Source organism: Cheilinus undulatus, linkage group 2 (genome assembly GCF_018320785.1).
Source record: "Cheilinus undulatus linkage group 2, ASM1832078v1, whole genome shotgun sequence".
In the NCBI taxonomy this organism is placed as follows: domain Eukaryota; kingdom Metazoa; phylum Chordata; class Actinopteri; order Labriformes; family Labridae; genus Cheilinus; species Cheilinus undulatus.
In genome coordinates, this window is record NC_054866.1 from 29,188,236 (window position 1) to 29,213,248 (window position 25,013).

The 25,013-nt window shown below is 40.5% G+C and overlaps 1 protein-coding gene across 1 annotated transcript in view; it reads left to right on the plus strand.

The window, feature by feature from the left end:
* Positions 1 to 25,013, plus strand: part of npas1 (neuronal PAS domain protein 1) — a 71,380-nt gene that overhangs the window by 28,439 nt on the left and 17,928 nt on the right. Inside the window, exons 4-5 of the mRNA XM_041809531.1 lie at positions 14,878 to 14,945; positions 17,380 to 17,469. Coding sequence (XP_041665465.1) covers positions 14,878 to 14,945; positions 17,380 to 17,469 — 158 coding nt within the window. The remainder of the gene's footprint in view (positions 1 to 14,877; positions 14,946 to 17,379; positions 17,470 to 25,013) is intronic.

The window sequence follows — 25,013 nt, forward strand, 5'->3', positions numbered from 1 at the left end:
TCTGGGATCCTCAGACAGCTTGTCCCACGGCCAAAAGGCCCAAATAAATGCTTGTTCTCCAAGGCTCGAGACATGCTTGCTGTTAAATATGTGATGAAAGTCCACAAATATCTGTGTAGCATGCGTCATGTTGCCACACAGACAATAGAGTAGAGTAGAAACAAAGTGCAGACAGTGTCCAGTCATTAGTCTGAGCTGATCTGAAATTACTATTGATTACTGATTTTATTATTATCTTGGTCCTGATCCTTAAATTAGAATCACAGTAACCCCCTCAAGTCTCTTCAGTTTTGTAGTTTTCATCCCACACATCAGGTAATTTTATACAACCTGAGCTCTCTCGTGTGCTTTTTAAAGGTATTCTCCAGTAACACATGTAGTGTATAGGCAAGTATATCTACAATTAATGTCATGATTGGCAAACACAAGGGGAAACTGCAAGTATGTCTCCAGCTTGAGTGGGCATATTTCTGAGAAGATAAAAGTCTAAAGGGGGACAGCTCTGTGGCTCCTCCAGTGAGCTCCCTTCTACACTTGTGTTGGCAAATTATGTCACCACCTCACCAATCACAGGGGTATCTGGCCTCAATTTTCAATCATTGGAAGAAGATAAGATGCATTGTGCGTATAAATACACAGTCTATGATTGCAATGTACTGTTTTCTCTGCTTGAAATTTAGTTGCAAAATATCTTAAACCATGTTAATTAAGTTTTATATAGCATCAAGAATGTGAAAATGTTTCCAGTGTGGAAAAATTTGAATCATTCCATCAAGATAACTTTAGAAATAGTGAGACATCAGTTAAAGTAGATTTTATAGTTGTTTTATTACTCTTAACACAAATATATCACTGCCCAACCTTTAGCAGGTGCAGTACGGCTGCTGGAGATCCCCTCAGTATTTTACAAGGTACAGTACAATGACAGCTCACAGCAGCAACAGGGCCAGCTCAAGTGTTTTACTGTCTCTGTTAGTGAGGTCAAACACACCTCTATCCTCCCCCCACGATAGTGACATTGACTTTCATTCCCTCTCCCCTCTCTCGCACCCTCGTCTCCTTTCTTTCATTGCCTCCATCTCTCTGTCCCTCGCCTCCCTTCTGTCTCCCCCACTTCCTCCTTCCCTCTCTCTCACTCCCCGTGTCTGCCTCCCCTCTAATTCACAGCGTTTAAAGCAGCCGGGGCTTTTAAGGGAAGTTAATTGCACTCAAATTATGTTCGACCGCAAAAGGAGCGAGGGAGGAGAGACAGAGAGATAGAGGAGAGATAGAAGAAGGGAGGGATGGATGTCAGGGAGAGAAGATAATTGCGACAGAGAGGGACGCCGCGATTAGGGTCACTCTTTCTCTCTGTCTGTTGAACAGCCGAAACGTCACATTTGGATGCGAGTAAACAACTTGGCAGGTGATCAGGCTCTTGTTTTGAAAGGATGAAACTATGGCAGCCAAGCCAGACTTAAAAGACAAAGATGGAGAAGAAGACAGAGAAAAAAACAGAGGGGTTCACAGTGTCTGTAATCTGTTATGCTGCCATGGTAACATCCTAACCTGGTTCAAAAGGTGGACGCTGGGGGATGGATAGAGGGACGGTGCATGTGTATGTGTATGCAGGAAGGAGTTTGTATATATGTGTGTGTGTGTGTGTGCAGCCATTACTCATGGACTTAACTGGGAGTAAATTATGTATTAGACAGAGGTATAATGAAAATCATTCAAATGAAATTTCTATCTTTTCTCCTGTTGGAGCGCTGGGGGAGACCCCAAGAATTGACCTGTGAGTCAGACTATAATTAACGTGTCCGATCCCAGCCAGACTCATTCTGTCTCCTATTCCCACAATGAAATTACACCTCAGACAGAGTCCTGAGGAGCCAATGAAACACAAGTGTGACAGAGAGGTGTGATTGAACAGATAACGCACGGGGCTGTGCAAACAACCATATATGTACATTTTATACGTGTAGAAACAGAAGAAAAAGTAGGAGGCTTAAAGCTCCAGTGAAGGGTCTTAGTGGGTTATTAAAAGAATTAACTCTGTTGCCTCTTTATGACCTTAGAAAGCAAATCAGTCCATTGGCAACAACATTCATTGTTTCTATTTTATTTCAAATGCCTGAGGATGCTGCAGTGGGGTTGGTCTCGACAACATTTTTAACAGTGCATTGCCAAAACAGCCCTTTTTATTCCTAGTCAGATATTCACAATGACAGGAAAAATAACTAAGACATGAATGGCTCAAAATTAGCATAAAGATGAGCGATTAATGGTATTTCACAGAAGAGGGAGTGATGTTGAATACTATCACTGCTGTGAGTCAGTCATATGAGGCTAGCAGTGACGATATCCAGAGTAACATCTGGACTTCCAGTGTGATTTAGCTTTAATATAAAAGCTCTCTCAAAACAGCAGCGTTATTCCTTGCTCTCTGCTAGCATTGTGATGCTTTAGTTCACTGGAGTATCAAACCATAGACACTCTATGTTCGTCAAGTTCACAGCAATAGGGTGCCAGTTTAGCTCAGTTGGTAGAGCAGGCATCCATATACAGAGGCTGGAGTCCTTAAAGTGCTGGTTGCAGGTTCAGTTCCGGGTCTCAGTGCTGTTTGGTGTGTGTCTACCCCCTGTCTCTCTACTCACATTTCTCTTTTTTTAGCTGTCCTGTCATAGTAAAGGCAAAACTCCTCGAAAATAATCTTTTAAAGAAAGTTTGTTACAATGAAACTCTCCACTTCTTAATATCATTGAGGTCTCATCTGGAGGAACCATGTTCTTTGATTTTTCAAACGCATTCAACTCCATCCAACCCACCATACTCAAAGACAAGCTCACGGAGATGGGAGTGGATCCTTCCTGTGTTTCTTGGATCATAGATTACCCGACAGGAAGGCCACAGTTTGTCAAGCTGGGGAACTGTGTTTCTGGGACATTAATGAGCAGTACAGGGTCTCCACAAGGAACAGTCCTGGCTTCATTCCTGTTCACACTGTATACATCAGACTGCAAATACAGCACTGAGTCCTGCCACATCCAGAAATACTCTGATGACACTGCTATCGTGGCATGTATCAGAAATGGACATGAAGCCGAAGACAGGGATCTGATAAGTGCCTTCAGTGACTGGAGTCACAAAAACTGCCTGCTACTCAACACCTCAAAGACAAAGGAAATGATCATAGGTTTCCGCAGATCCAAACCCCCTCTTCAGCCAGTGAACACTTGTGGCGTGGACATCAAGGTGGTGACATCATATAAATATTTAGGTGTACACCTGGATAATAAGCTGGACTGGTCTAAAAACGTAGACTTCATCTACAAAAAGGGGCAGAGCCGCCTCTTTTGCCTCAGAAGACTCCGATCAATAGACATCTGCGGCAAGATGCTGCAGATGTTTTATCAGTGGCAGGTGTTCTGTTTTATGCTGCAGTCTGCTGGGGAGGCAGTGTAAAACACAAGGATGCAAGGCATCTGAACAAACTGGTTAAAAAAGCTGGCTCTGTTGTAGGAATCAAATTGAATTCATTGGAGGATGAGGTGGAGAGATGCGCACTGAGCAAGATGGAGGCCATTCTGAGAAACATGGATCATCCACTTCATATCTCCCTCAGTGAGCAAAGAAATAACGGTGGCGGACGGCTCCTATCCCTGAGCTGCAGAACAGCAGGATTTAGAAAATCTTTCATACCATCAGCAATAAGACTGTATAATTCTAAAGTAAACAGATGAGACTCCCAGATGATTGAATTTCCCTTCGGGGATAAATAAAGTTCTTGTATTGTGTTGTATTGTAACTCAGATGTCTCATGAACATGAGAGAAATGTGACTTTACATCACTCATAGAAAATTCAATGTTAGGAAGCCCACTTTTTAAGACTAACCCATACTTCTGTCATAAAATGACTGTGATTGTTTCTTTGGTGGTTTAAACATAGACCTGAAAGCTCCAGTAGAGCAGACAGATGCGTCCTCCATTCAGGTTGTAGTTGTTTTTAAACATGTTACAGAGGATCATCTTTCTTGTGAGTGGGAGTAGTTTTGGCATATTCAACTGACATGCCTTCAGCGTCTTAGAGCAGATATTTCCTTTCATTTCTCAGAGTTTTGAAACTTAATTTTATATATTTTAGATGGTTTTCATAACCTAAATTTGGCTACAAACCTAAAATACAGCTTTTTATTACATACACAGCCTTAAGTGTTTTCTTTTTGAAACTGTATCACGGGAGTATTTTAGCTTATTGAATCCCCTCTTGTTTTCTTTTCCATCCTCTGTTTCTTTGACAACATTGTACTAAACACAGTGAGATGCTGAGATCAGGGAGTGTACAACAATGACACAACAAAGTCAGACAGAGTGAGTCATCACACCACTAGACAGGCTGTAAAACAACAGTTTAATGAAACTACCTCGAATGCTATTTATAGTAAAACTGAATATCAATGCACCTTACGTGCTAATAACAAGCTCTCATTGCCAGTGCTTTAATAGGGCCATTGTACAGTACTGACACACATTTTCTGTTCATTTAAGTAGTTTGAAAGTTTTTATTTACGTTCTCATTTTGAATTAGCAGTTTTTGAATATTGCATCTAATTTCTGCTCAAATAAGCTGCCAAAATGGAAAGTTTTGGCAGATACAGCATGTAGTACAGGTCAGTCTGAAATGGCTTAAAACCACTTAGAATAGATCTAAATCGACATGGGTGTTCTCTGTGGCAGGGTGGGGAAACTCCAAGTGGCACCGAGTGCTCTCCAGATAAAAGTCACAAGGATGTCTTCAGGCTTCTTTATTTACCTATGGTGTTTGTGGTAGATACGTAAAACACATAAAACCAGGAAAAAAGCGGTAGAAGGTTCTGTTCCTTAAGTCCTCTGTCTGTAAATAGCTTTTCAGAATCCAATTTGTACTGACAATTTTGCATTTCACTCCAGTTAAAACTTTTATATGTACTATGGTACTGCAGTAAACTTGAGTATTGTATCTTGCATTCTTGTGAGGACATGCGCACATGTAGCAGCAAACAGACAATCTGTCCTATTCTTTCAATGATTGGAAGGTAGTATCTTTAATGTGTTATCAAGCTTAGGAACGTGTCAACATTGGCAGCTTAAAAAGGAGACTGAAAGCAAGTCAGTTTTTGTCAAACAAGGCTGACTTTGTTTGTAGAGCTGTCTTTGCACATCTTTATATGCATAGGGACAGCAGATCAACACTTAAGTATAACACAAAACAGTTTGCATGTCTATCTCAGCGATTACCAACGTGGGGTCTGTTAGGATTCCAGAGTTATGATGGGGGTCCATGCAAAGTGAAGTAAAATCAGTGCACTAATTATAACCTCTGTGATTGTAATGGTTAAACTTGAGATAAATAGTTACTTTCTTTTTAAAAGCTTTCATGCGGTCTTTGCCCTAATTGATGAAGAAATTTTGTCCTGCTCTGCCGTTATAGATACCGGGTCTCATTTCTGAGGAAACCATCAATACCTTTAAGGCAGGTTGCAGGGCTAGACTTGATGGCAAAACTGAACTGGGCAGTAGACTGAGGCATGAGGCTGTAAAGGCAATGCAGAGAGATGTGGAGGCTAGGGTTTGTGGTTGCATCCTCTTTGCGTTTCTCTGCTGTTAAGGCACCTGATTTGCACGATCCTGACAGAGGAGGTAGATATCAAGGAACAATGGTTCAGCTACTTTGAGGAGTTGTATTGGGAGCCTCAAACCAATGGTGGAGATGCAGAGCGTATGGACCCACTTGTAAGCTGTGACCCACCATCTCTCAAAGAGACTCAAAGAAAGCAACAGGTGTATGCAGGATCCAGGCTGAGATGCTCAAGGCGAGAACCTTCCTCCTGTGGTTACATGCTCTCATCTGCTCCATTTCAAAAGGGGGCATCATCCCAACCTACTGGAATAGGGGCACTGTCATCCTGATCTGGAAGGGAAAGGTGATGTGCAAGAGTGTTACAACTACAAGGGTATTGCATTTCTCTCAGTGCTGGGCAAGGTCCCTGAACTGATACGTCTGAACAGGATCTGCGATCCGCTGCTCCAACACCAGTGGCCTGAACAATCTGGCTTTACACCAGACTGCATCCTGGCACTTCCTATCCTCACTGAGCACTTTTGGCAGTTCAGTAGAGGGTTGCTTGCAGCCTTCGGAAAGCATTCGGCTTGGGGAGCAGGGATGCCCTCTGGAGGTTCTGGAGCTCCGCAGGATCCATCGTGTGCTCATCAAGTTGATGACTGCTCTATATTCTGGAACAGAGAGGGCTGTGGAGTGTGGTGGCTCCATTTCTGACTTCTTCCAAGTTGATTCTGGGCTGAGGCAGGGGTGCGTCTTAGCTCCTACGCTCTTCAGTACCAGTAAGGACTGGATAATGGGGCGGGTAAACGGGGCAGCGAACCATGGAGTGTCATTTAGTGATGTCCAGATCACTGATCTGGACATTACTGATGATGCTGTGGTCCTTGTGGAGACTGTTGATGTCCTTTTGGGGCCTCTTAATTTGCTGAGTGAAGAGGTTTAAGTGTTGGGAATGCACATCTCCTGGGCCAAAATAAAGATCGAGGCATCTGGGGACGACTTGGATTCTACCCTCAATATTTGTCTCTGTGAATGGTGAGGACGTGGAAGGTGTAGAACAGTTACCTACCTTGGCAGCATAATCCATAGATCCGCAAATGGCTTAGCTGAGATCAACTGCAGACTTGGATTCATACGTGGGGCAGGAGGTTGGTGATGTGATAATCCCGGTAAAGTCAGAGTCTTTTGGCCCTTGGTCCTCCTGGTCTTACTATAGTCTTGTGAGGCCTGGAAGTTGACTGATGGCCAGAGGAACCAACTGGACACCTTTGTGTTGACTTCTCTTTGATGCTTTTTTTGGGTAGCGTTGGCAAGACCCTGTGTCTAATGTTGACGTGCTCAGGAGACAACGGATGGGAAGGGTCAGCTGCTTGATACTTCCACAGGCAACTGGGGGGCTTTTCCAGGCCTGGTCCAGCTCACTGCATACTGAGTGCTAAGGACCCAGTGGGCTGGTCAAGATGCCTGGGGTGACTGCATGCATCATGGAGGGGACAGCTGAGAGGATACCTGCAGAGATAGAGCATGGGTACTGGACTAAGATTGAAGTGCCAAACTGGCATATTCTCCCATACCCAAGCTGACCTTATATAGCTATGTTCAAGCTAGTGGCTTCACCAGTTACCATCGTTTACCGGATTGTAGTACAACTAAACCATACCTCTAGCTACCTTGTTCTCCTTAAATCACACTGATTGGTCCTTGCATTCTTAGACTAGGCACAGACATTTCGGATTGAAGCTAGGATGGATCTACCTGATGAAAAACATGATATTTGATAAATTCATCTGCTTTTCAAGATTACTGTTGGTGGGGATGATGTTCTAATTCCCTAAAGAGGGTAGGAAAAAATGACAAATTTAAGAGCAGAGTTTAAAGGAACATTTCTTTCATTTTATTTCTTTTTATTTTTTTCTTTAAAACAAAAAATGATTTATTTCCCCCACAAACTTCAAACAGAATAAGAGAAGACATAATGAAAATTGAAATGTTAAGAATATAGGAATGATGCAAAGCTCCCTACCTCTTTTTTCTGCAAAACAGACACAGACACTCTCACATACACACTTATAGAAGTAGGGGTTCACAGCAGCACTACAGAAGGATCTTTGTTCTCTGGGTGAGATACTAACACCGACTCTCTCTCCTCACATGTGCACACGTTTGTGCGTGAGTCCACACACCCACTCAAACACACACACCAGGTCCAGTGTTTTGGTTTCCTGGCTGCCCTATTGTACCCTGGCAGTCTTTAATAAATGCTCCTCTGTGTATTTGTGAGTGTGAGTGTGTAGACTCATCCGTCAGCCCTCCTGGCCTCATGTCACATCCAGCGTTTCCTTCGCCCCGCTGACACTACTCAGTGCTACTGATCGCACACCATCACCTGCACTCCTCCAGGGGTGAAAGCACACACGCTCAGAGACACACATTATCCATATACTTCTTTTCAAACAGAACATAACATCAGTGTGTGGGTTTTTGTGGGTTTTTTTCATGCACTCATGCTGGGGGTTGCCACCTCCAGACTCCCAAACACTGCAGCTCCATCGCAGCCCCATGAGGGACCCTAACAGACATATAGAGAAGTAGAGGGGCTCCCCATCAGTGTTAATTTCATTGACTAGAACTATGACTCAAAATGTTTGTCTGCTATTTTTACCCAGGAGAAAGGCAAAGACAAGCTCTAAATAGATCTTTCGTGATAAAAACTCTAACAAAAAGAAGGTTTGGAGTTTGTACAGGAGACTGAAATGTTAGTATTGGACTGTCAGACATTAAAAATCTGTATTTCTCTATGTAGGATATGTCAGTATCTTTATCAGTGCATTTTCAAGACAAACCTTGTGACTAAAAGTACAGACTTGAATGTGAGGACTTAGAATTTAGAGAGAATTTATACTGGGGCTTTTTGCCTTTATTAGAGAGAGATAGGACAGTGGATAAAACCAGAAACTTTGATGAGAGTGTAGGGAATGAACTGCGGTGATAGAGCCACAGGCCAGACTTGATCCCTGGCCCCCCATGTGCATGGGTTCAACCTAACTACTACACCATCTGTGCCCCACAATTTTTTTCTTCATTGACTAAATCATACAAAAATAAAAAAGCTTACAAATGACTAAAATGTGACTAAATCATAGCTGTAAATGGCTAACTTTGGTTATAAAGCTAGAGCTATTGCTGTTTACAATTTACGATTTTATTACTTTTGTTATTTCTTACCAAGTATATAAAGTCTGAGTACACTTGCAATGCAATCCATCCAAATATGGCAGCTTAAAACAGTGTGCTCACAGTACACGAGTAATGAAATACTATTTCAGCAATTACAAATTGATCAATTACTGAAGCACTTGTGGCCATGCAATTATAACCTCTGACATTGTGATATTACAGTTAGCACAGATGCTGAGCAGACAGTCAGATTTCCTTATTTCAGATAAACACTAACCATTAACAAAGGACTAGGTTGGTTCATTCTAAAGTAAATTTTGTGGGTCCTTAGATACTCCTGATACCTAGATACAGTCATGAACAAAAGTATTGGCATCCCTGGAATTTTTCCAGAAAATATACCATTTCCTCCCAGAAATTTTTGCAATTATAAATGTTTTTGGTATACACATTTATTTCCTTTATGTGCATTGGAACTACACAATAAAGAAAAAAAAAGCCAAAATTGACATAATTTTACACAAAACTCAAAAATGGGCTGGACAAAATTATTGGAACTCTTTTAAAATTGTGGGTAAATCATTTTATTTCAAGCATGTGATGCTCATTTAAACTCACCTGTGGCAGTAACAGGTGCTGGCAAAATAGAAATCACACCTGAAACCAGTTAGAATGTATAAAAGTTGACCCTTTGTGTTGTGTGCCTGTGTGTGTCACACCAAGCATGGAGAAGAGAAAGAAGAGCCCAGAATTGTCTGAGGACTTAAGAAGCAAAATTGTGGAAAATTCTGAACAATCTCAAGGTTACAAGACCATCTCCAGAAAGCAGGGTGCAAAAGTGTCAGCTTGGACCATACATCTTTATCTGAATGAGATGAAGCGCTATGGCAGGAGACCGAGGAGAACCCCACTGCTGACAAAGAGACATAAAAAAGCCAGACTGGAGTTTGGAAAAAATGTACCTGAGTAAGCCTCAATCCTTCTGGGAGAACATTTTGAGGACAGATGAGACTAAGGTAGAGCTTTTTGGAAAAGCACGTCATTCTGCTGTTTACAGAAAATGGAATGAGGCCTACAGAGAAAAGAACACAGTACCTACAGTCAAACATGGTGGAGGTTCAAGGATGTTTTGGGGTTGTTTTGCTGCCTCTGGCACTGGGTGCTTTGACTGTGTGCAAGGAATCATGAAATCTGGAGACCATCAAAAGAGTTTGGGCTGCAATGTAGGGCCTAGTGTCAGAAAGCTGGGTCTGCATCAGAGGTCATGGGTGTTTCAGCAGGACAATAAGCCGAAATATACCTCAACGCAAAGATGTAAGCAGCTTGTTGATGGTTATACAAAGCCACTGGTTTCAGTTATTCTTTCCCAAAGGTGTGCAACCAAATATTAGGTATTAGGCTTCTGCTTTTTGTATTGTTCCAATGCACATAAATGAAATAAACATGTGTATACCAAAAGCATTTGTAATTGCAACAATGTCTGGGGGAAATGGTATATTTTCTGGAAAAATTCCAGGGGTGCCAATACTTCCCTCCATGACTGTATATGTGCAAAAACACTAAAAGCCACTTGTTTTTTCCATTGTTTATCATCAACTAAAGTTGATGTTTTATACATTTTGCAAACTGTGTTTGGGATAAATTCTAAAAATATAGTAATTTGTAGGCAAGGGGTGTTATGGACAGTGTGTTACGTGTATTGATGGGTGTTAATGTGTGCATAGTGGCTGATTAAACTTATTTGAAGGTACATTGTGTTAAGCTGCTAAAAGATCAGTGACATCTTACATTCAGATTCTAGATTGTGATTTTCAATTCTGATGCTAACTGTGGCCAACAGTGGAATTAAAAAAAATGCATATCTGTTATAGAGCTCAGCTGTGCCTGCCCAGGAGCATATTCTATCATTTTACACTCAGGTAGCTCGTGACAAGTCTGACTTGGATATTTCTGAAAATATGGCAAATAATCAAAATAAAGAAAAAGAAATTAAAGTAAATCACAGAATCTTTTATATTGAGATGAATGAACTGTAACGTAGATAGGCCCTACTTATAAATACTGTGTAGTTTTTAAATGCTACCACACTAAATATTACACACTCCACCTTTACAGAAAATTAACCTGATGAACTTAGTGTAAAGAAAATAAACCTTATGACTAAAGTAAAGACCAAAATGTAAGGACTTATTGACTTAAACTGGACTAAAGACTTAATTTAAAATAGCTGCTAGATTTAACTGTGCTCCCCATCCCCCCCTCCAGGCAGAGACTGACTGAGCTGAAGGGTCCCAGTACCAGACCCCCTTTCACATCCCTGAATGGACTCGCCTTATTTATATTCACACTCTGTCACACAGGGGGACCCCCATCTTACAATGCCACTGTGGCTTTGTCCGGCAACTCTGTATTTATGCGTGAGTGTAAGTTTGTGTGTGCCGGGGTATTTGTGTTGTTTAATCGGAGGGCATGTTGCGGCTGTGTCGTCTGCGCTCCAGAATCTATCGTTGTGTGTATTCCTGAAGAGTGAGTGAGTGTCTTTAGCTCTAATGGAATGCCTCCCTTTTCTATTCACCAACATCACAAGAAGGCAGCTGGGCAATATATGTGTGTATGTGTGCTCTGAGCCTCCCTCTGTGTTCAGTTGTAACCCAGAGCAGCGCTTTCATTTTCCTGTCATAACGTGTATTGATTTCCCTCAGCCTTGCAGCGACACACACATAAAAACACACACAGATATCCGATGATCCTAAAAGTCGCACACACACAGACTCACGCACACATTCATATGCCCTTAAACACACACATAGTTTGTCTCTGTCGGATAAGGAACACTGTGTTCAAAAAGTGGGCCCTGTTGGTGTGAGATTAGTTCTCACGTGCTCTCCCCACTTTTACAATCACACACTTGCAGGAGCACACACGTGGCGTCACACTCTCTTTTCTGACATAAAACAGTAAATACAGCTGATTGCTAAATTAATCTTGCACGTCAGCACAGCCCCTTATGGCTGCGTTTGCTCAGGAGAAAGTGATCACACTCTCCTTCTTCAGTGTTTTCTCATTTTCCTGTCCTACCCTCTCCGCTCCTCTCATACCTATCTTCCCCCCCCCCCCATTACCTAACCACCTCCAACTCTATTTGTATTGTAATTGCCTTGGTAAACAGCACCACTTTGGCACTGAAGCAGCTCTGATAGCCGTGTTTGGGATGCACTGAGGGTGGAGATGCAGACACCATAAGTACGTGTGTTTGTTTGTGTGTCTGGCAGCAATTGAGAGAGCATCACACACACTTATGCTCAGATTTTTTTAGAGACAACCCTTCAGTCGTTTCTGCCGTCTTTCAAACAGAACCAGTTTAAGTCTCACTTTTCATTTCAGTGAAGATTTATAGACGTCACAGAGATTCAGCAAGAATATAAACCTCTGCTGTGGAATGATAAGACCTGTACTCATGCACATTTGTAAAACTACTCAGAAGTTATCAGTGAATGAGCGTCATCAATCAATAAAGTTCAGCAAAACCATTGATGTAAAAGGTCCTGCACACACTGCCGTAGATCTCCACAGAGCTCTGTAGTTTTTTTCAGCTCTTATTAGAGAATCAATTTATCAACAAGTGAGGCTTAGTTTTTGAGCAAACTACCACAACAATGAAAAGTTTTAACCCTTTTTCTTTCTGTGACTTTTTGCCATTATAAACAGTGTTTTCAGAAAATATTCAGAACCTCTTTGCCTTTTCAGTTTTGTTATGTTGAAGCCTGATGCTACAGTTGAAAAAAAACAAACATTTTTATTCTCATTAATCTACACTCAGAACCCTATAATGACAAAGAGAAAACAGGTCTTCAGAATTTTTTTGCAGATGTGTTAAAAAATTATAAACTGAAATTCCACATTGATATAAGTATTCAGGCTCCTTTGCAACAACACTTGAAATTTAGCTCAGATTTCTCCCATTTCACTGGATCTTTGCTGAGATGTTTCTACACCTTGATTGAAGTCCATCTGTGGTAAATTAAATTGATTGGACATGATTTGGAAAGGCACACACCTCTCTACAGAAGGCCTCACAGCTGAAAATGCATATCAGAGCAAAATCCAAGCCATGAGGTCAAAGTATCCTGTATTTAAACTCAGAGACAGAATTGTTACAAGCCATGGATCTGCAGCCTCCACCGATCTGGGCTTATGAGTGGCAAGATGGAAGTCTCTCCTCATGTGAAATCCAAGCAGGCTTTCATGTGTTTTGCACTAAGGAAAAACTTCTGATTAGCTACTCTGCCATAAAGCCCAGATCATTGGAGGGCTGCAGTGCTGGTTGTCCTTCTGAAAATTTGACCCATCTCCACACAGGATCTCCGGAGCTCAGTCAGAGTGGCCACCTCTCACAAAGGCCTTTTCCTGATGGCTCAGTTTAGCTGGGTGACTAGCTCTTGGAGGAGTCCTGGTTGATCCAAACTTCTTTAATTTGAGAATTATGGAGGTCACTGTGCTCTTGGGAATCTTGAGTGCAGCGTAACTTTTTTGTAGACTTCCCCTGACCTGTGCCTTGCAACAATCCTGTCTCTGAGCTCTGCAGGCAGTTCCTTTGACCTCATGGCTTGTTTTTGCTCTTATATGTTTTGTGAGCTTTGAGGCCTTCTATAGAGAGGTGGGCCCTTCCAAATAATGTTCAATCTATTTAATTTACCACAGGTGGACTCCATCAAAGCTTAGAAACATCTCAGGGATAACTGAGAGAAAGGGGAGGCTTTTGAGCTACATATCAAGTGTTTTGGAAAGGCTCTGAATGATTTTGTCAGTGTGATATTGCAGTTCTTTATTTTTATAAATTTGCAAAAATGTCTAAAATTCTGTTATCACATTTTCATTATGGGGTTCTGAGTGTAGATTGATGAGGATAATAATTTTTTTTCTGGGCTGTAGCATCAGGCTGCAACATAACAAAAATGCACACAAAAATAGATATAAACAAGCTGAGCTACTTTTCTTTTAGAAATTTCAGAGTAAAGTACTTTTAAAATACTTGGAGGCAGACACATCTGGCTGAAAATATATTTGATTAAGTTCATTTTGACAAAAACTTGATGTTTGAATTGTTATTTCATGTATTAAATATATTGTAGTCATGTATCTTGTATTGTCTTTGGTTGTGGCCTCTTACTGTCAGACACTTTGTTGATTGTGCTGCTGTCTTTGTTAGCCAGGAAACTCTTGGACAATATTTTTCCCACTACTTCTTGTTGTTTTTTTACATCTTACATTGATCAGACATAACAAAAAATATAAAAAGATAATAGTAACGCAAACAAGAATGTGGACAACAAAATGACAGAAATAACAGTTAATATAAGGAAGAAATAACTACTAGCCAATGCAAAGTACAGCAAAACACAAAAGATGAGTACATCTGGCTCTGTTGAGTGTACAGTTACAGGTCCATAGAAAGACACCTCTGCTGTCAAAAAGATGAAACCCACATTTATTTTTTAATTGTATTAGTAATTCAGAAGTGGTTTAAACTGATCAAATATTGGAGGTCATTGCTGGTTCCAGTTGTCAGGATTCATTCTTCTCTACATTTATAAATATATAAAAGTCTTGTCCGGTTCTGTCCCATAAAGGTAAACTATTGTTAAAACCAGTGGAAGCTCCATGACTTAAACAGCCAGGTTGTTGGCTGCTTTGCACAGATGTTTTTAAAGTGTCTGCATTCTCAAAAAAACAAAAACAATTTTTTTTTAAATTTTAAAGAGCCTTTCCTCCTGAGATAAAGGTTAAAAAGATAAAAATAATCAAGTATTGATTTCACATATGAGTTGGCAATAGACCAAGTACAGACAGCCAGAGGAGAAAGAGACACAGGAGAAATAGGGCTTTACTGTGAAACTTGAGCTGAGCAACTACACCTGAGTCTCCTTAAATCCCTGAAAGCATATGACTGTTACAGTTTTAGATCCTTTTACAGGCATAGTTTCGTTCATCCACTCACATCTTCTCTCTTCACTTGGTCAGATACTTGTTATCATCTGTTGTTATAACTCTAAAAGCTGTTGAGCACATGTCAAAGAAACATTTCAGTCAACGTCCCATATCTTCTTTTTCTCTACAGTAAGACGATCATCTCATTCCCTGGCGACTGACATGTTTGAGCAGCACCTTGGGGCGCACCTCCTGCAGGTAACAATCACTGCACCCACACCTGTCCTTCTAATGTCTTACTCTGATAAATATTATGATTTCATGTTTATGTCATGCAGATGTTCTAGAACAGTCCTGTGGTGCCTGGAAATGTTGGTATACTCTAAATTTATCCACCATGTTTTTTATGAAGCCAATCCAGCTAAGGGTTGGGATTACTGTATATACAGGGTTCCTGCAGATCCTTGAGAAGTCTTAAATTGGCCTTATGAAATTTAAGGCCATTTAAAGTCTCTAAAATTCTTACTTTTACTTGTGAGAGGCTAAGATTTTCACTGGCACTTGTGCCTAAGTTGCATCTTTACCAAATCATTGTTTTCTGGCCAACTTTGTATGATTTTAATCATTCTTTTTGCATATATGTTTGCCCATGTTGCAGTTTGCAGGCCCACTAAAAAATATGTACAGCCCCCTTATTTTGACAGGTCCTTCCTGACAAAAAGTGTAATTTTCCTATTTAATAACGAAAATTCTTAGTATCAGGTTAGCACACCTGAAAATATTCTATGATTAATATCATCTTTTGGTATAAGATGGGCTTTTAGTATTTGCAAATTGTCTTTGAGGGAATCAGGGAGTGAGCATGGTTATAAAATTAACAGTGGCAGAAGAGCAGATTTTATGATCACCACTGGCTCACTGACTGTAGGCTGAGATGACTGCATAATTATGTGAACTATTCTAACGTTTTTTAGCAGTTTTGGGGTTAATGTGCTACCAAGCAGTGCACTAGTGTACTCAGATTACTTTTGCATTGTCTTTTCCACCCTCATGAAGAGGATTTAGAAGTGTATATCCTGCACTATACCACTGTATGTCTAAGAAATATGTTGTCACTGTCCTTTGAGAAACAATGGCTTCAAAGGCTGCCTGTTTGTCAGCTATTTTGAACCTTTTTTTATGTAGTCTAATAGGATTTTGGAAGAAGGAGCTTTACTTAAGGCATAATCCCTCTGTTTATTAGAAAGAAAAGTTTAAAAACGGCATATGGTTTTCTTTAGACAGCTCTGTTTGTTCAAAAACTGTGATTTCTGAACAAATTACAAGCTTTTCTTTGTTGGATCTAACATCAGAGTCTGTGTTGTTCACCAGTGTGTCCGTGCTGTGTGCGATCACAGTTCGCACCGGCTCAACTCTCCTCCTTTAGTCTATTAGACATACATCTCCAAGCAAACGCACACACGCTCTCACATTCACACACGGACACCCTGCGCGTCTCATGAACCTCAGACGCTCGGACGATCTCGCCGGCTGCCAAAGAATGCCTCCCTGTTGCACTGACACATGAATGGAGCCTGAGGGGGTTTCTGGGGCAGGAGGGCTGCGGGGATGACGAAATGCAGGATGTAGAGACAAAAGGCTCAGAGGAAGTGCAAGGAAGGTAACACTGTAGGTTTTAGTTTTGAGGAGGAGAGAGAATTGGGAGGGCAACCAGAGAGCAGAGGGATTCAGAAAAACTTGGTATTTGTTTAAAAAAAAACAACTTTGAATTGTATGGTTGATGAAAGGTGCAAAACAAATAAATCTTAATCCAAGGATGCATCAGGAAGAAGCAGGAACAGGAGGAGACAGAGAAAAGGAGGGAGAATTGAGAAGGTTGTAGTAAAACAAAGAAACGTCACATATGTCTGCTCTGTTTTAAAGAGGAAGGGAATCTCAGGGAAATGGCGCTGATAGAAATCAAATTAACGCTCCAGAAAAACTATGATTCTTCCCTCCTAGCCGTCCTCCCGCCGTAATAGCCTGATAATTGCACTTTAGTTCTCCGACATTCAGGCGGCTGGTTTTCTGCTCGCCGCGACACACGACGCCCCGCACCCCGGCCACATATTTGCATACTGGATGTGTCAGTTGCATAAATTACCACCGCCACTTTAAGCACGGGGCCGCCAAAATAGCAATCATTCTTCTAGAGCAAAGTGGCCCTGCTCTGTGTGTGCGTATTTGTGAGTGAGGCTTGTTATGAAGATTAGTATTATTCTCTGAAGCAGTCCTCTCTAATGGTCTGGCTGTATACCTTTCACTTCTCATTAGAGTCACTGCTCACTGTAATGACTCTGGTTCTGTCACTGTGTCCATCCCCATGTCTGGGTGGGTTTTTGTGTTTGTTAGATCCAGGATGAAGCTCTGGTTCTGGGTTCTGTCACACTTGATTGAAACAGCTCTAGTCTGGGAGATTTCCCATGTCTCTTTGCTCTGTTTTTTTCATGTATGTTTGTGTGCAAATGTCTATCTTTGCTCATATTCGTGCATGTGCGGGCATTTGTGTGTGTGTCGATTGCGAAAAGAAGGCCAAGGGGTGACGGGCTGTTTGTTCTCCAGCTCATTGTAATTTGTTCGATACACACTAATTGCTCTAATTTGTCTGTCTTGTTTCTGTTTGCTTTTATGTGTGTGTTTTTTGCGTGCACAGTCTCTGGATGGCTTTGTGTTCGTGGTCAGCCATGAGGGACGCTTCCTCTACATCTCAGAGACGGTTTCCATCTACCTGGGACTCTCACAGGTAAGACCACCTCATTGCATACACGCACACTCACAGACACACAGAGGAATAATCCTTTGTATACAAGAGCATCTGCACACATGTGCCATGCTTTCATATCCCATCCCAGGAGTGTGCGCATATGTGGGTTTATGTGTGTGAGTGTGAATATCTTTGACTGCACTCTTCGCGCCTATCTCTGGAGTGCGACTCTCTCGGGAGCTGTGCTGCTCTCGCTCTACCTCGCTCTCCCGGCCTCTCTCTCTCTCCAGGTGCTCACCTCTGTTGATTGCCTGTGGCCTCTTGTACTGTGAATGTTAAGTCCTGCCATTTTGCCCAGATGCATAAATAATAACAGTAATTACTGGCCCAGCAATCAAAGTGTCGCCCCAGCGCGCTGGGCCTGTCTCGGGGAACAAATCGATAGGCATCTTAAAAGCCACATTGATTGTAGGGAGGGGGAAAAACACCAAGGGGGATGGGAAGATAGATAGAGACAGTCAGGGAGAGAAAGAGAGGGGGAGGAAAGGAGGAGAGGTGTGATAAGAGAGAGATGTTTCCAAGTAAGAGGAATCGGTACAGCATTACTTAGGGTTACAATAACAAAAGTAATGGAGTGTTTCTTTATGTGTAAGTTTTGCCGTGATTCAGGATCAGCCCTTGGTGACTTTAAAGGATAGGTTTGTTTTTTCTGCTCCGTCTCACAGGCCACATGTACAGTGAAGAAGTAATTGATTACTGTTAATGTTTTTTAATAAATTTCCTTAAATGTGACCCCTCCCAACACATCAACACTGAAGGAGAATTCACAGTGCTTGTTTTCTGTGAGAAAAGATTTAAGTATCTGCCAGAGCAATGAGGGCTTTTTTGCCAGGCTATGGCAGAGGAAAACCCTCTGGTAGGCACCTGTAGGTCTGTTTCCAGGGCTCCACAAGGGCAGTATATTACAGTTTTTCTCCATTGGTTTGGCTCATTTCTTGAAACCGAAATTACATTCTCAAAATAACATGGACAAACCTCCAAACCACTCGGGATTTGTTCACAACAGAATTGAATTTCTCCTTTAAATTGCAAATGTCTTAGTACATGTCTCAATGTCTCAGTACATCTTTGAAAATGATTAAGTACAGGTAGCCTGCATTTAGCACAGTTTCCAAGTGAATAGATCTTTTTGATCTAAACTGATTACTGACTTCTCAGTCTAATGGTTGTTCTCTCCAAAACATGTCAGCATCATTTCATTGTAGAAGTCATCACATGCACAACAGTCTGTTCAATTGTCAAAATTAGTCAAGAACATACTATAAAACAATGAATACTATACATGAATCTCTTGGAACATTGGATAAATTGATTAATTGACAGTCAGGTGAAACTAGAACTTGACTAACGACGGAGGAGTTTCCCACATCTCAGATGACCAATCAGTGTGTTTAGTTACCTGACAGGTGCTGTCCATGATTGTGAATGCTGCCAAACATGTATATATAGAGCTTGACCAGGACCAGTGCAATTTCGGAACATGGAGGTACCTGGCCAAGCAAATGAACAAGGGCAACTTCCTGCTCAAGGGAGAGGAAGAAGAAGAAGAGGAGGAGGAGTAAGGGTGTGTGGTGGTGGAATAGGGGAAGAGGCCAAGGAGCACGAAGAAACCATGCTGTCCCGGATGAAATTCGGGCCACAATTATTAACCATGTGATCAACCATCTCACAATTGTATTCTGTTAGCTAGACAAAAAAAAAAATTAGCACAGTAACCACTGTCAATGAAGGACTGGGCTTAAGACTGAGAGGTGGACATGAGGGATATTTCAATGGTCCTCTGCCATCATGACAAAACATCAAAACATTTTGGCTTGCAGTGCTTACACAATGCCAAAGGGACAATGCATTTTGGGGGCACTGACTATTTATATGAGAATAGAATTTAGTTTTGACAAATGAGTGAACTGTTTTGGGAGAGATATGAGCTTTTGCAGGTGAACCATGGCGTTGTGCTGAACCATCCGGATTATTTTGGCAAAAGCATCAAGAGTGTTGAGAACGTCCAGTCTGTTTTAAGAAATGAGCCGAAACAATTGAGAAGGATCTTTGCATTTTTGGTGGCACTGACTATTCATATGGGAAAGGAATTTAGTTTTGAAGCATGAGTGAACAGTTTTGGGAGAGATATGAGCTTTTGCAAGTGAGCTATGGTGTTGTGCTGAACTGTAAGACTGTTTTGCCAAATGATCTTAGAGTTTTGAGAATGTAATTTCTGTTTCAAGAAATGAGCCAGACCAATGGAGAAAACTGTAACAGGTTAATGCCCACTTTATTTTTCTTTCAGCTAAAGCCTCATTTTTTATTTCAGAAGTTTTTGGGCATTGTCTTTTGTTATAGAAATCAGATAAAAATTGGCAGGAAACACAGGGAAGAGAGAGGGAATGATCTGCACCAAGAGGCCGATGGCCAATGTGGACTCAGTGTACACGCATTAGGTGTGCGCACCACTAACTGAGCTACCTGGACTCCCATTATTTTAGCTGAGGACTATAAAACAATAAGACCTTCTAACCACAATTCATTTTAAAATTTCTGTTGTTAATTTCCCATTAAATATGTTTTCATTTCATTTGTGATTTTTGGACTGTCTAAAACTAAAGGTAATTGACTTCCTGTTTGGAACCTGCGTTTATTTTGAAATGAAATAAGTAACCTTGAGTTGATCGAAGAATACGACATGAACATAACCATATATACTGTTAAAAGAATCCAACTTTATTAATGTTGAGTGGGCAACCTATGAATTATTGTGTGCACTTTTGATAACCTAGGTAGTTAATACAAAACATATTTTCTTCAATTTTGTACATATATATAGATTTGAGCTGAGCCAACATTTTCAGAGGGCAACAATGGCTCAGCTACTTTAGTCAGGCAATCTGAATCTTCATTTTTATAGAATAAATTCTCTGCCAACTTGAGATTTTTAGCTATGATGTTATGTCAACTAAAAGGCAACATGAAGTGTTTGGCTGGGGCCCTTAACTAAAAAAAGCTGTCAAACTTGTTACTTTACTACTTTACATTCGGCTCTAGTATTACAGTATATAAAGAAACTTGATATGAAACTTGAAATAAGTGAACAGTAAAATGGTAAATGTTTGATAACACAAGACTTTTGACTTGTCCACTGAACTGTCTGTGAGTTTTATAGTGAAATGAGACATTAAGAAGCAGTGGAGTGCTTATTTCACATCACTGTGGCTGCAGGGAGATGATGTAGTGGCTTAACCAAAGTGTGCTGAAAGGGACAATAGAGCATGTGATAATCAGGATTTTAAAAGTTTAATGCACCTATTATAGACCTTCAGTAATCTCAAATACTGCATTAATGCTGACAGTGCTAGAACACCTGAACGGCAGAATTCATTTTTAATCAAACAGTAGACAGAATTTGCAGGCTATCTATTTGGCTGATAGTATCACTGAAAAAAGTAAATTAAAAATGAAATTAAATTGTTGTTTATCTCCAGATATTATGGACAAAACAATAAATTAGCTGTATTTTATTTGAAAGACATTCAAGTCCATACACAACACATCACACACTTAAAAAATATTCTAAATCTTTTTGCATATGCAATAATGCATCATACTTAACAGATTTAGATTGACACAATTAATGTTGAACTCACACATATCATTTTTATATCACAGCTGCATGTGTAATAAAAGTTATATTGTGCTTTAGGAATTTTACTCACAGCCTTTGTATTCTAAGATAAGAAAAAAATCCCAATAACAATAGCAATAATACAATTTTTGCTCTTTCATCTAATTGTAATCACTGGGCACATTGCATTTTTTATTATGTATTTGTTGCACTTTCCAGTATCTGTGATTGCAGAGAGGATGGTGTAATATCCTCCTTTTGTTTGGAATGCCTTTTTAGTTTCTCCCACCTATTTGGGATACATTGGACCTGAAAAGTGTAAAACCTCACAGGACTAAGCATTAGGTCTGACCAATAATGATGTCCGTTTCTGCAGAAAATACAACACTAGATTGGTTTTCTGACCATATATTTTGGCTGTGTTGGCCACTTCCTAAGTTGTTGGGGGTCCTCAATCAGTAAGAAATAGTGCCAGTGTTGAGAGAGGATGTTGAAGTTGTTTTTATTGTTACCAAAAAAAGGGGGGGGGTCAGACTTGTATTTTGTTGAGGGTAAGAAGAGTCATAACCAGAAAAACAAAGGCACACTGTTTTGAGAAAGTTAAAAAGCCTTTAAGAAATGGGCTAAAGCGCCTAGGTGTTTCAACAAGTCTTCATCAGGGCATTAAACAAGTGACTGTTCACAGATTTTCAAGGCTGTGGCAGCTGCCTTGCAGTCAGTCAACTGCTTTTCAGGTGCAGTGAGAAAAGTGGGTGTGTACTCTTAATTGGTGCATTCCAACAAAGCAAGCTCAGAACAAGAACAATTGTTACACAATCAGCAGTTACAAAGAAATAGATACAAAAAACAATAAAAATGATCATAAAGGAAAGGAAAAGTTAAAATCATGACAAAGAATATACAAAATAACGATCCCACAGAGCACTCCCATTGTTTTGCTAATCCTCATATGTTGAGAGGGAAAATGTGACCCAGAGATATGGGGTGTAGTCCAGTTCCTCATTTAGTCCTGGACTTGTTGTAGCCTTTAGCTTGAAAATCCAATAAGTCTCTCTTTGTAATAGTTTGTCCAGTTTATCTCCTCCTCTTTTGGACATTTCTATGGCCTCTTTACCACTGGATTGGATCTGGATTGCATTTATGATGCTGTTTGTAATGTTTGGCCATGGGATAGACTTCATTTCCAATCTGGACAGTGTACTTATGTTCAGCAATTCTTTCTTTAAGTTGTCTTTTTGTTCTTCCCATATAGAAAAATCCACATGGGCACTGAAGATAGTAAACAACATAAGTCGTATTACAGTTGATAAATGATTTTATAGGGATTGTTTTATATGAATGCACATCCTTGAAGCTGTTGGTTTGCAACATAGAGTTACAATGATTACATCTTCCACATTTGAAAAATCCTTGCGGCCTGCGATCCAGCTAGGTTCCTTTTTTATCTCCTGGAAGATAGCTGTGTACCAGATTATCTCCAATGGTCGGCGCTCTTCTGAAGCTGACTATAGGTGCAGATGGAAGCACATCCTTCAGCCTTGGGTCATGAACTTTTCCTTGAGACCTAAGAGCACCTGTGTTTGATACTTACAAATATGTGAAAGCAGCACTCCTAAGCCAGCTTGGCTTTTTTATTAAACTTTTATTGTTATTTTGATGATGAACCACAAGGACCTGTTAGGGCGAAACATGAGACAATTTCTACTTAAGGTTCTTAATTTCCTGTAAATGTTCCTTTTTTTTCAAAATCCTCACAAATTCCCTAAGATTTCAAAGAAATAACCTAAAATCAAGATAATTTTTTGGATTTTTGGCTTTATTTGTTGAAAAAGCTAAGGAGAGGTCGGAAATAAGGGGAAAGAGTATGTGGGAAGACATGCATCAACATGAGCTGAGATCAGGAGTAGATCCTGGGTGTCTGCTCTACCTACTGAGCTACACCGGCACCTAAAAGTCCCCAACATTTCTTCAGATATTTCCCAAAGGTTTCAGTGAAACTTCATCATAAAGCCTAAACCTCTTAATAAAAGTTACCACAAAACCTTTATGAAAATCTCAAGCAACTTTCCCCAGCCCCACTCCAAAATTAAAACTACATTCCTCAAAACTTCATGAAAATGGTGGAAAATTCCCCCAAACATTCCCTGAAATTGCCATTAAAATTCTTGAATTCTCATTTTGCAATTGTCCAAATGTTTGATAGATGCTCTATCTGTGGTCACAGCTCTGTAATAGCAAACAAGTAACTTTAATTGCACTGCTCTTTTCCTGCAAAGGGCAAAAAGTGCTTTCCTGAAACAGCACAAAAGAATAAAAACACCAAGATACATTTTTAAATAAAATTATAAGTTGGCTGAAAAGATTCAGGAGGGAAAACATGCACCAAACAGTGCCAGGATCAGGATTCATATTTGCGACCAGTGTGAAGAGGACTGCAATCTCTGTACTGTGTGTGGGTCTATTCTTTACCAGCTGAGCCAAACTGGTGCCAAAGACTGCAAACTTTTGTTGTTTTTGAAAGTTGTGGTCATGTTTTACCTCCCTTCACACACCCATCACTAAAAATGGCAATGTCTTAATTTCAGAACTCCTTTTTCAGGAGGTTTTAAAGCAGAAAATATATTTTAGGACACAAATAATCAAAGATATGATTGTAGTTTTAATATTTTAGTAGTACACAGGCACATAGTAACACTTCATTTATGTCATGTTAAACTTGCAGTATATTTTGCTGAGAGGAAATGTATCACAATTGTTTTTTGGTTAGTTTTTTTTTTTAGCCCACAGCTCTTACCAAAATGGGGCTGTCAGCGTACTGACAGATTAAAATAGATACAGGTCAATAATTTTTTAATGTACATGAGGGGGAGCAAATATTAGGTATGTTATTTTTTTGTACAAAATACAAGGAGAAAAATTCCCATGTTTGGATTAGGACATGAACTGTTTGGTTGCATCCGCTCTGGAGTGTCTCAGTTCTTCACTTTGCAGGGACAAATGGAAAATGATGCACAAATGCAAACAGCTTCAAAACTGAAAGGACAAAAAAAAATGAAAGATAGTCAGCCGCTCTGTAATGATAAAGTGCTGGAATCCAGAAATCACAAAGATAAAGAGATTAACATAACGAAACAGACAGACAATTACGAGAGAGAGAGAAAACAAGGGAGAGGAGTGGGGGAGAGAAAGACACACAGTGGTGAAGAGAAGCGAGAGTCTGAGTGTGTAAATAGAGTTTAAATGTGCAGTAGGAATGAAATTCGCCTTGGGATTGCCTAGGTAAACAAGGCAGCCGAGGCTTTGGTGGAGATGCTAATAAAACAGAGCTGTTGTTATCAGCTGAGCAGATGGCCTAACCCATCACATCTCTTCAAACAGGGCCCGAGCCATCAGCATTCTAATGAAATTATTTATGATCGAAGATTACGCTCAAAACCTTGAACATACAACGCCGCGTTTACCTCCCTGAAAAGATGAGAGCGAGGTGGGATAGAGGGGAGTTTATGATGCGAAAGAGAGACAACCTGAAAGGGCAGACAGAGTTAAGAGTTGAGGAGATGAGTGAGAAGGATACAGGGAAGGATGTGTGTGGCGTGTTTATGGACTTGTGCGGGGGAAAATCTGAGTCTGAATCAGATCTAGTTGGACTGTATTTGATCCAACCTGGAAATTATGCCACTTCAGTTGACCAGTAGAAGGGATGGTGCAAAAGAAGTGGGATACATAGATTTCTTTCTTTTTTTTTTTTTTTTTTTTGATAAATGACATGCAACTGGGGTGCAGATGACCAAGCGTTTAGGTCGCACCCCATGTGCCTGGGCAGCTTGGGTTCAGGTACAGCCTGTTGCTCTTGCACCACATATTATTCCCCATTTTCTCATCCCTGTTTGTTGCTCTATCCACTGTC